This window comes from Myotis yumanensis, unplaced genomic scaffold (assembly GCF_028538775.1).
Source record: "Myotis yumanensis isolate MYYU_CA2020_CCGP unplaced genomic scaffold, mMyoYum1.0.hap1 SCAF_2, whole genome shotgun sequence".
NCBI lineage: Eukaryota > Metazoa > Chordata > Mammalia > Chiroptera > Vespertilionidae > Myotis > Myotis yumanensis.
Window position 1 is genome coordinate 136,476,473 of NW_027223753.1, and position 12,302 is coordinate 136,488,774.

A 12,302-nucleotide genomic window follows, 5' to 3' on the forward strand; every position below is an offset into this window, starting at 1 on the left:
TCAGTGAAGAAATTGTTTTGGCATATGTCTGAGATTTTGTTGCCTTTGTATTCTTCTAGAATTTTTATGGTTTCCTGTCGTACATTTAAGTCCTTTATCCATTTTGAGTTTATTCTTGTGTATGGTGTAAGTTGGTGGTCTAGTTTCATTTTCTTGCATATGTCTGTCCAATTTTCCCAACACCATTTATTGAAGAGACTATCTTGGCTCCATTGTATGTTCATGCCTCCTTTGTCAAAAATTAATTGAGCATATTGGTTCGGGCTAATTTCTGGACTCTCTATTCTATTCCACTGATCTATATGTCTGTTCTTGTGCCAGTACCAGGCAGTTTTGAGAACAGTGGCTTTGTAATACAGCTTGATATCTGGCATTGAGATCCCACCTACTTTGTTCTTTCTCAGGATCGTTGCAGCTATTCGGGGTCTTTTTTTATTCCAGATGAATTTTTGGAGAGTTCGTTCTAGATCTTTGAAGAAGGCCATTGGTATTTTAATGGGAAGTGCGTTGAATGTATAGATTGCTTTGGGTAGTATGGACATTTTAATGATGTTGATTCTACCAATCCAAGAACATGGTATGTTCTTCCATCTGTTTATGTCTTCCTCTATCTCTTTTTTCAACGTCCTGTAGTTTTCTGAGTAGAGGTCTTTAACCTCTTTAGTTAAGTTTATTCCTAGGTATCTTAATTTTTTTGGTGCGATGGTAAATGGGATTGTTTTTCTGATCTCCCTTTCTGAAAGTTCACTGTTGGTGTATAGAAATGCCTCAGATTTCTTGGGGTTAATTTTGTATCCTGCTACATTGCCAAATTCATGTATTAAGTCTAGTAGCTTTTTGATGGAGTCTCTAGGGTTTTGTATGTATAATATCATGTCATCTGCAAATAAGGACAGTTTTACTTCCTCTTTTCCAATTTGGATGCCTTTTATTCCTTCTTCTTGCCTAATTGCAATGGCTAATACTTCCAGTACTATGTTGAACAGGAGTGGTGAGAGTGGGCATCCCTGTCTTGTTCCTGTTCTTAGGGGAAATGGTGTTAGTTTTTGTCCATTGAGTATGATGTTGGCTGTGGGCCTGTCATATATGGCTTTTATTATGTTGAGGTATGATCCTTCTATTCCCACCTTTCTGAGAGTTTTTATCAAAAATGGGTGTTGGATTTTGTCGAATGCTTTTTCTGCATCAATTGATATGACCATGTGGTTTTTTTCTTTCAATTTGTTTATGTGATGTATCACATTTATTGATTTACGGATGTTGTACCATCCTTGCATCTCTGGGATGAATCCTACCTGGTCATGGTGTATGATCCTTCTGATGTACTGCTGGATCCGATTTGCTAAGATTTTGTTGAGGATTTTGGCATCTATGTTCATGAGGGATATTGGCCTGTAATTCTCTTTCATTGTGATGTCTTTACCTGGTTTTGGTATTAGGGTGATGCTGGCTTCATAGAATGAGCTTGGAAGCGTTCCTTCCTCTTGAATTTTTTGTAGTAGTCTGAGGAGGGTAGGTTTTAGTTCTTCCTTGAATGTTTGGTAGAACTCCCCTGTGAAGCCGTCTGGCCCTGGGCTTTTGTTTGCTGGAAGCTTTCTGATGACTGCTTCAATTTCTTCCATAGTTATTGGCCTATTGAGGTTTTTAGATTCTTCCTGATTGAGTTTTGGAATGTTGTATTTTTCTAGGAATTTGTCCATTTCCTCCAGGTTGTCCAGTTTGTTGGAGTAGAGTTGCTCGTAGTATTGTTTAACAATCATTTGTATTTCTGTGGGGTCTGTTGTTATTTCGCCTCTATCATTTCTGATTTGGTTTATTTGGGACCTCTCTCTTTGCTTCTTGGTGAGCCTGGCTAGGGGTTTGTCAATCTTGTTTATCCTTTCAAAGAACCAGCTCTTGGTTTCATTGATTTTCTGTATTGTTTTTTTGGTCTCTATTTCATTGATTTCTGCTCTAATCTTTATTATCTCCTTCCTTCTGCTCACTCTGGGGTTTTCTTGTTGCTCTCTTTCTAATTCTTTGAGTTGTAGAGTTAGATGATTGACTACCATTTTTTCTTGTTTTTTGAGATAGGCCTGTAGAGCTATAAACTTCCCTCTCAGGACTGCTTTCATTGTGTCCCAGAGGTTTTGGATTGTTGTGTTTTCATTGTCATTAGTGTCCAGGATGTTTTTAATTTCTTCTTTGATGTCATCGGTAACCCAATCAATATTTAATAACATGCTATTCAGCTTCCAAGTGTTTGAGTATTTTGGGTTGTTTTTAGTGTAGTTTATTTCTAACATTATGCCATCGTGGTCTGAGAAGATGCTTTTTATGATCTCAATCTTCTTGAATTTGTGGAGACTTTGCTTGTGACCCAATATGTGGTCTATTTTTGAATATGTCCCATGAGCACCTGAGAGGAATGTATATTCCGCAGCTGTGGGGTGTAGAGTTCTGAAGATGTCAATTAAGTCCATCTGATCTAGTGAGTCATTTAGGATTGCTGTTTCTTTGCTGATTGTTTGTCTAGCGGATTTATCCAGTGATGTCAGTGGTGTATTAAAGTCCCCTACTATGATTGTGTTATTGTCGATATCTCCCCTGATATCTTCCAGAAGTTTTCTTATGTATGTGGGTGCTCCTGCATTGGGTGCATATATGTTTACCAGGGTTATATCTTCTTGTTGTATTGATCCCTTTAGTATTATGAAGTGGCCTTCCTTATCTCTGGTTATGGCCTTCACTTTGAGATGTATTTTGTCAGATATAAGTATTGCTACCCCAGCTTTCTTTTCCTTTCCATTTGCGTGAAAGATATTTTTCCATCCCTTCACTTTCAGTCTGTGTGAGTCCTTTCCAATGAGGTGGGTCTCTTGTAGACAGCAGATGTATGGGTCATGTTTTTTTATCCATTCAGCCACTCGATGTCTTTTATTTGGAGCATTTAGTCCATTTACATTTAAAGTTATTATTGAAAGGTACTTGTTTGTAGCCATTTCTTTTTTTGTGTGTGTGTGTGGCTGATTTCTTTCTGAGCTTGATATTTCTTCTTTTACACCAGTCCCTTTAGCATTTCTTGCATGGCTGGCTTGGTGGTGATAAACTCCCTTAGCCCTTTTTTGTCTGTGAAGCTTCTTATTTCCCCTTCAATTTTGAATGATAGCCTTGCTGGATAGAGTATTCTTGGATTCAGTCCTTTGCTTTGCATCACTTTGTAGATTTCCGTCCATTCTTTTCTGGCCTGATGTGTTTCTGTTGAGAAATCATTTGATAATCGAATGGGAGATCCCTTGTATGTTACTTTCCGCCTCTCTCTTGCAGCCTGTAAGATTCTCTCTTTATCCTGAACATTTGCCATGGTAATTATGATGTGTCTTGGTGTGGGTCTTTTCGGGTTCACCTTGTTTGGGACTCTCTGGGCTTGTGTGACTTTTTTCTTCCCCACCTCAGGGAAGTTTTCTGATATTATTTCTTCGAATAGGTTTTCTAATCCATGTTCATCTTTCTGTTGTTCTGGCACCCCTATTATTCGTATGTTGCTTCGTTTCATGTTGTCCCAAAGTTCCCTTAGGCTCTCCTCCTGTCTTTTAATTTTTTTCTCCATTTGCAGTACAGTTTGAGTGTGTTTTGCTTCCTTGTCTTCTAATTCACTGATTCGGTCCTCCGCTTCTCCCAGTCTACTGTTGATACTTTCAATGGTGTTTTTTATTGCAGCTATGTCGCTCTTCATTTCTTCTTGGGACTTACTTAAGTTGTTGATTTTTTCATCTGTTTCTTCTAGCTTCTTGCATACGTAGTTGAGTTTTTCATCTGTTTCTTCTTGCTTCTTGAACATCCGGTGCATGTACTCTAGGAACCTTATTCTGAATTCTTTTTCCGTCATGTTGCATATCTCTGTCTCACTTAGCTGCTTTTCTGGCGAGTCCTCCTTTTCTTTCCTTTGGGGGTTTCTTTGTCTACCCATGTTTGATCTCACTGACATTACTTGTTGTTGAATCGTTCAGTGGCTGGACCCTGGGTGGCAGTGGCTGCTCCCTGGGTGGCAGTGGCTCCTCGGTCTGTGGTTGCTCCTTGGGCGGTTGTGGTAGCAGCGGCTCCTCTGTTGATAGCAGAGCCTCTGATGGGTGCTGTTCACAGTTGTGGTGGCTCTTCTGGCTGGTGGAGGGTGGCTTCAGACTCAGCAACTGTTCCCCAGGCAGAGCGTGTGGTGATCAGGAGGCCGCTGTTGCTTGAATCTGTTGCGTTGATTTAGAGGCACAAAATACAACACAACAAGGCACAACGTACCAGGCACTGAACACTATTGTATTTACGATATTACTAACCCCAAATAAAGGTGGCCACCCGAGCTAAGAGAGTTGGGAGGTAAGGGGGAAAGAAGAGAAAAAGGTAGAAGAGAAAAAAGCAAGAAAGAAAAAAAGGAGTGCAAAAATGAGATTGGAAAAGGGAGGGGAAAAAGAGGAGGAAAAAAAAAGAAAAAAAAAAAAAAAAAAAAAAAAAGAAGAGAGAAAAGAGAGTGAAGTGTAAAAGGGGGAGAGACTATTTATGTGAGGAGGAAACTCCTATAGGACCGCCACTAATACCAACAAATTGCAGCAACAGATTCCTGGAGATGAATACAAACTACAAACAACCAATAATATCAAGCGACGCAAGGGGACAGAGAAGCGCAGAAATAACCGGGGGGGGGGGGGGCGGGGAGATGGAGGGGCAGGAAAATAAAAAGAATAAGCAGTCTAACCTTACAAACAATCAAAAAAAGAAGAAGAAAAAAGAAAAAAAAGAAAAACAATATACTCGTCAATCAGGCAAACAACGATAAAACAATAGAGAGAGAAAAGAAGAAGAAGAGAGAGAGGAAAAAAAAATGGATAGTGAAGGAAGATAAGGGAAAGCTGTGTAAGGATTTAGAACAGGGGATTGGACGTAGGATATTTAAGCAGGGTTAAATTTTGACAGAGGGTAAAAAGAATAGGGAAGATCTAAAGCTGGAGTAGGGTAAGAGAAACAGGACAGCAAAAGGGAAAAAGTGGGGAAGATTGTTTAGCACAGAGGCAAATTGAGGTAGAGAAAAATGTTGCTAAAGGAACGATGAAAATAGAATGGAGAACATTAGTCCCAAAATAAAATAAAGACAAGATAAGATGACACTTTAAAAACTGGTAAAATGGTAGCGGTAATAATACTAGTTAAAAATAAAAATGTAGTAGCTGAAAGGGCAAAATCAGGTGATGGAGAAAAAGAAAAATGGAAAAAAAAAAAAAAAAGAAAAGAAAAAAAAAAAGAAAAATGTTTTCTTAGTTAAAAGGAGAAAAAGTAATTTAAAAAAATAAAAATAAAAATGTGCATTAATGCAGGTGCTTCAGATCTTCTACTCTTCTTATTGGCACGCCCGGAATTCAGGAGAATGTTGACTTTCTCTCTGATACACTGCTCCTCCTTGTTGCAAGCCACAGTCCTTATTGCCTTATCTGTATTTACAGAGGAGTCAGTTCGTGGCTCTGCCTCTGGGTGGCAGTGTGTCTGGGTTGACCTCCGAGGTTATAATTTCTCTCCGACCAGTTCTCTATTGTACCTGAACCAGCTCCGCCCAGAGGTGGTTCCCTCGGCGCCACTCCCAGCTCTGTTTCCCAGGCTCCCCAAAAACAATCTTCCCCTACAAGCTCTGCTAGTGACCCCAACTGGGCACTCACATGCACTGGGCTCAACAATCAAACTCACAGAAGTAAGAGGAAGTGTGCAAACTAGAGCCTGGGAAGCTGTTCGAACTCGCAGGGTTCCACCCTCCAGAACCGCGCGGAGTGTCTGCGCGCGCGCTCAAGCCCCTGGCATCAACAAGTAGCCGGTTATCAGGGAAACTCTGAGGCAGCCCTCATGCATCCAGTCCAACTATGGGCTCATTTATAGTGTTACCTTCTGGCAGCAGCCCTGCGGGAGCCCTCCCCCCTTGCGAGACACGCTGGCCTCTATAGGCACGGATTTTGGAGAGCGCGGATTTTGGCGGACGCAGATTTCCCCCTGCGCCTGTGCGCGCGTTCCTCGCTCCAACCTGAACTGCGAACCGCACCTTTGAGGTAAGTCTAACCTTTCCGTGGAGGGGTGCAGGTCTCCCCTTGGCTCTTGCAGTCGCGCTGTTTGCGAATCGTTGCCTCCGGGTCAGTAGCCGATCTCTGGATGCCGGTGAACGCTGCCTGAGATGGCGCGGTCTCGCCGCTGCGCTGGCGCCCAGGGGGAGGTTTCAGCCTCAATCTCTAACCATCCGCATTTTTTAGGAGTTTTCTGTCTTTCCTGGCTGCAGACTGTCTCTCAGCTGAACCTCCCCAGCTTGATCGGGCCGATTGTTACCCGTTTCAGCTGCTCGCCCCTATCTGGTCCGGGACAAAGCACCAACACGTCTGTCTAAGCCTCCGCCATTTTCTCTCGAGAATGTCTCAGTTCTGTATTTAACCATTTGTCTTTAATTAAGTTAGAACTTATTATCATTATTATTAATACATGCAATATAATGTTTAATGAGTGTTGAATGATATTTAGCTTTAATGTCCTATAATCTGGATTCCAGATTCTGGAACTATCTTCAAATGGCATGATAGTTTAATTGTGTGAATCTAAAATGAAAATAAATTTTCCTAATGAGTGAAATAAAATATTTCTGAAGTGTGACTTATTTCCCATTAAAGCTGTTTCCACTGAATAACTATTATAGGAAGACTATTTCTGAGATATTAACATTATTCTGATTTTCTTTTTATTTTTACTTAAATGCCAACACTATATCACCCAGTATTTATTTTAGGTCTTTCTAACAAAAGGTATTTAATTGGAATGCCGTTTTGTTTTTAACATTCTTTCGAGCCAGCTGAGAAATCTCCAATGTGTTTTCCAGGGTGGGAAAATCCCCATCAGGTGGACAGCCCCAGAAGCGATTGCCTACAGAAAATTCTCCTCCGCTAGTGATGCATGGAGCTATGGCATCGTCATGTGGGAGGTCATGTCCTACGGAGAGAGACCGTATTGGGAGATGTCTAACCAAGATGTAAGTGCCACCGGTAGTAGTTGAGCTGCCATTTTGTGAGTATAAACACATCAGCATTGAGGGGGAAATGTGCCTTTTGCCCTCACTCAGACTAGGCCTGTGGCTGAGATTGAAAAGCTAAATAACTTTTCTCTCTGAGCTGTATTTGGTGTCAGAGGGCCCAGCTGATGGGCTTTGCCATGTGAGTACATGATCTGCACACCACAGCTCGGACTTCCACGCATGTTATTCTAATGTGGCATAACCGTGTTTATTCTGCTTTACACCTGCAAGTAACGAAAAAGGAAGAGTAATATTTATCTTTTATTTCTTCCTTCGGGCAATTGAATGTGCCACTGCAAACAGCAAAGTATCTCAGACTACATATTGCTTAGTAGAAAAAGATTAAATGTTCTCAGGCACTGTATCATCAATATATGTCACCTGGTATGGTTCTTTTAAGATATGTACATGACCCTTTATACATTCTGTTTTGTTTCTGTTTTATCTATAAAAATTACCTTGGTGGTTAATACAGAGTAGGATGGGTAACACACATTTGACCTCTGTGACCTATCCAGAGTGATAGAGACAGTAGTCAGAAAATGCAAGTACCCAGACAATGCAAATAAGTGTGCTGTCAGAACTGAAAATATATATTAATATCCTACTTTCTCAAAGTATCCAGTGGTTTCTGAGGCAGTGGCAATGGAAAACCGCCTCTAATGGGGTTCTGAGTGTTCAAAGGAGAGAACAAAGACAATGGAGATATAGAAGATCCCTAAGCACACTCACATCTCCTTCCTTTTCTATAGTCAGTTCCTTGAGCAACCCCTCCACACCTCATTGTTCCTTCCCAACTTCAAGTTGTCCAAGTATCGTAAGAACTTATTCAGTTGGTACATTTAAACAGTGGAATACTACGCAGCAATAAAAAGAAAGAACTCTTATCCTTTACAACAGCATGGATGGACCTGGAGAGTATTATGCTGAGTGAAATAAGCCAGTCAGAGAAAGATAAGTACCCCATGATCTCACTCATATGTGGAATCTAATGAACCAAATAAACTGGTGATGAAAAATAGACCCAGAAACATGAACAGACTATTGAACCTCAGAGGATAGGCAGGGGATGGTGGGTGGGAAGAGATCAACCAGTGAACTTGTATGCATATATGCATAACCTGTGGACACAGACAGTGGGTAGTGAGGGTGTGAGGGGGTTACGGGAGCGGGCTGGAAGAGGCTAATGGGAAGAAAAGGAGGACTATGTAATACTTTCAACAATATTTTTAAAAAATAATAATAACGTATTCAGCCACAGAGTTTATCTGTGGCTAGCTCACCATGGCTATTGCTTCTCCCTGCCATAGAGTGCTACTTTCAAAGCTGAGCCCTGCTCGGTCCTGTGGGTGCCTGATGACTCTGTGGAGAATGCCAGGTCTAGGCAGCAGATTTGAGGTCATAGGCACTGCTCGCTGGGCCCTGCAGGGCATCTGCCCCATAGCCAGCAACCTCTGCTCCACTCCCATCGCTTGGACTTTGGATCCAGGTCATTTGCCTAGTGTCTATCTACTGTTCTTCAGGGAACTTTAAGTGAAGGAACTCACTACTTTTCCCTGCCACTGGGTGTTGTCTGGGGCAGCTTATAACGATCTCTCCAGCTTTTCTTAAAAACTGAATCTCAGATACCAAAACTTGCCTCTTCAGTCCCAGAAGGAACTCATTTTTATTCTTAACTACTTATCCAAGGTAATGGAAGCCCTGGATTCAGTCACCATAGCTCCTGCTCTACTCTAACCCCAGATCATGCTTGCTTACTTGTTCTACTTTCACACGGCTAAAATAGGCCTTTCAAGCAAATCTCCAGAATAAAACATCCTCCTTCAGATGAGTTAAAGTCCTCACTGCACAGGAGAGCCCGCAATTCAAGTATCTTACCGAATGGCACCCCATTTGGTCCTTGTTTTAATCAGTTTCCTGACAGACTTAACATGAAAAATTAAGGCTCCAAACTCTACCATAAATATACCCTTACCAGTAAAAAATTCTTCAGCATTCACAGCTGACATGTGCATATTTACTTGCATATTGTATACAAGAACTGCTGTACTAATATAATCATTTATTCATTTAAGTATATTCTGCTTCAAGAACTAGAGATACAACAGAAAACAATGTTACACCTGGAAGGGGCCAAAAAGATTATCTAGTCCAACCCAGCCGGTATGCTCAGTGGTTGAGCGTCAGCCCAGGAACCAAGAGGTCATGGTTCGATTCCTGGTCAAGGTACATGTCTGGGGTTGCAGGCTCAATCCCCAGTAGGGGATGTGAAGGAGGCAGCCCATTGATGAAGTTTCTCTCTCAATGTTTTTATCTCTCTAACCCTACCCCTTCCTCTCTCTTTAAAAAAATCAATAAAAACATATTTTTAAAAATATATTATCTAGTCCCACCCAAGTCCAACTTGATTATGAAAATAAGGCATAGAGAAGTGACATGATTTCCATAGAATTGCATCGTAAGTGATTTAACAGTGATCTTGGAAGACAATGCTAATAAACTTCTAGAACAGTGGTTCTCGACCTTCTGGCCCTTTAAATACAGTTCCTCATGTTGTGACCCAACCATAAAATTATTTTCGTTGCTACTTCATAACTGTAATGTTGCTACTGTTATGAATCATAATGTAAATATCTGATATGCAGGATGGTCTTAGGTGACCCCTGCAAAAGGGTCGTTCGACCGCCAAAGGGGTCGTGACCCACAGGTTGAGAACCGCTGTTCTAGAATAAGAAGGGAGAGGAAATAGCTGCTTTTTCATGGTGATTTGGTTTATAGTCCATGTAGTTCCCCATGAAGGACCAGTAACTTCTTGCCCTTATGGAGCTTACCTTATTGGGAAAGGGAGACAGACTGGTAATAAGTAGAAGATATAGTATGTAACAGGATAATCAAGGGGGGGAAAAAACAAGAAAGTAGGATAAGAAATGCTGGGAGGTTGTTTTAAATATATCATATATATTATAAAATGCATTCATAAAATTCATTCCTTTATAATCTTAAAAGTCATAGTCATTCTTATTAGACATTCATAAATAGTCATTCTTATAATAGAATAATACAAATAAACATAAAGAGAACTTCTATTATTTTTCTACCCCTGGATTATCTCTTACCACCTGGAGTACATTATACCAGAGATTTAGAAACCAGGGCCATCATTATGGAGACCATAAGTCAACCATGAAAGTCACTTAACTTTTCAAAGTGCCTGAGTTTCATAACCAATAAATACAGTAAAAGGACTGGGTTAAATTATTTGTAATATTCCTCTTACAGGGATATTACATACTATTATTTTATAATCTCTGCAGAAATAGTTAACATACTTATCTCAGCAAAGGAATGATTCAAATTGTTCTTTTCAGAAATTTAGGACATTTCTGAATCTCTGTCGAGGTGTTAAGAATGAGATAGGAGTGCCACAGAGCAGAGCAGGTACAAGTGAAGATACCAGACAAAACAGATATGCTTTTTAGGAGAGCAGCCTCTGAGAGAAAAAGCCCAAATGTGTGGTTTCCAACTTAAACCGCCATGTAAATTTTGCCTAGAATAGTCCAAACCCTGTTGTCAACCCCTTCCTTCCTGGATCTTGCTCAAGACTTTACCCAGCCATCCTGGCCCTGTGTATAGATGAACTATAGCCAAGATGACCATTTAGAGAGCAGTTCTGTCTCCTAAACCTCATTTGGCCACAAAGCCTATATCTGGAACCAGAAGAAGCTACTGCAGCCAGGAATAGACTCCCGACATTAAGCCCATTCTCATTCACTCAGGATTGCCAATGTCCATGTCACAAGGTTAAACTCTCTCCACCTAGAGCTTGGTTGTTGTTCGAGGACCAGGTAGGGGTTAAGGTGGCTGTCTTCATGGTATTTGAGTGGTTACCAAAATATTTTCAAGCAAAAATCTGAAAATCAGGAAAAAAAAATTTCTGTGGTGAAGGGTGGGGGAGGAGGCAAACCCTTAGGTCCTAAGATGGATACAAGACTAAAGGAAAATACTAAGAACTATTTTTGTTTTGTTTGTTGGTTTTTTGTTTTTTTGTTTTGTTTTTATTTTTATGTTTGACTTTCTGCAACCAATGTTCATTTTAAATAAAGTAATGTTTTAAACAATAAAAATTCAACTATGTTCTGCTTGAATATTTTATATTTTTACTACAGTATGGTGAGTTTAACTGAGCTATCGGCTTAACTAAATATGGCATTTTAACATGTTTTATGATCTTAAATGAGGTTAGGAAATTTCAGATAACTTTGATGAAAGAGTCCCTCCTTTCTGCAGACTGTGGCATATTTTATTACTATGAACAATTCTCAGTTTGTAGAATCTGTTTTAGCCAATAGTGTAATGTTTCCCAAAGGTCAGTGGTATTGTATGGAAAGGAAATGAGAAAATAGAGTGCACTGGACTCGTCCTTAGAAGGCCTCACAACCATAACAGCTTAGCCATCCAGCAGTTCTTATTAAATGCATTCCAGTCACTGGGCCAGGTGTGCATGTGGGTTGGAGACGGAGAATTAGAAAACACAGGCCTCACTCTCAAAGAGCCCAGTATGTAGATGAGGAGATGAAGTTCTGGCATTTATAAGTCTTTTCCCTGTCACCGAGCAGAGTGTACACTTCTCAAGCGGAGACCTCATGCCTTCTACCTTTTTTAAATAGAGACAACAGTGTGTGAACCAGCATTGCTATTTTTTAAAATATATGCCAAAAAAGCATGCATACTCTATTATGCAGGGTTCTTTTGATTATAAATGACAGAGACTCAGCCCAAGCTAACTTAAATAAAAATAAATTTTTTCCAGGTGTGAGACTAAGAAGGTAGTTCAGCAGTGCTCCGTCTCAGGAATCATGCGGATTTTTAGTGCTTTTCTGGGTCCGTTGACCTCATTTTCTCCTGCTGCAAAGGTCTTCTTTGCTTTATTCTTCTTTACGCTCCAGAGCTCAGCATTCAGCTCAACAACCTCAGCAAAATGAGACCTTCTGTCTGTGAAAATGTATGTACCGATACCAGAAAATTCTGGTTGGCTCTGTTAGGCCCTGCCCAATCCTGCCCCAGGCCAGGAAATGGGTATTATGACTGAGTTTATGTACCAGCCTGTGAGTTCAGAGGTGGGGGCAGCACTGTGATTGGCAATTTCCCCAAAATCTCATGTAGTGAGGGGGAAAGTCCCCAAAGGAAAGCAGTAGTGTGCCAGAGATATATGATGTTGTCCATTTTCAGTGTACATTGT

At 40.6% G+C, this 12,302-nt stretch overlaps 1 protein-coding gene across 4 annotated transcripts in view; it reads left to right on the plus strand.

Moving 5' to 3' along the window:
* EPHA6 (EPH receptor A6) overlaps positions 1-12,302 on the plus strand; it is a 945,921-nt gene that overhangs the window by 891,664 nt on the left and 41,955 nt on the right. For all 4 annotated transcript variants that reach the window (XM_070406043.1, XM_070406044.1, XM_070406045.1 and 1 more), the window contains one exon: positions 6,872-7,021. In XM_070406043.1, the coding sequence (XP_070262144.1) occupies positions 6,872-7,021 (150 nt within the window). The remainder of the gene's footprint in view (positions 1-6,871; positions 7,022-12,302) is intronic.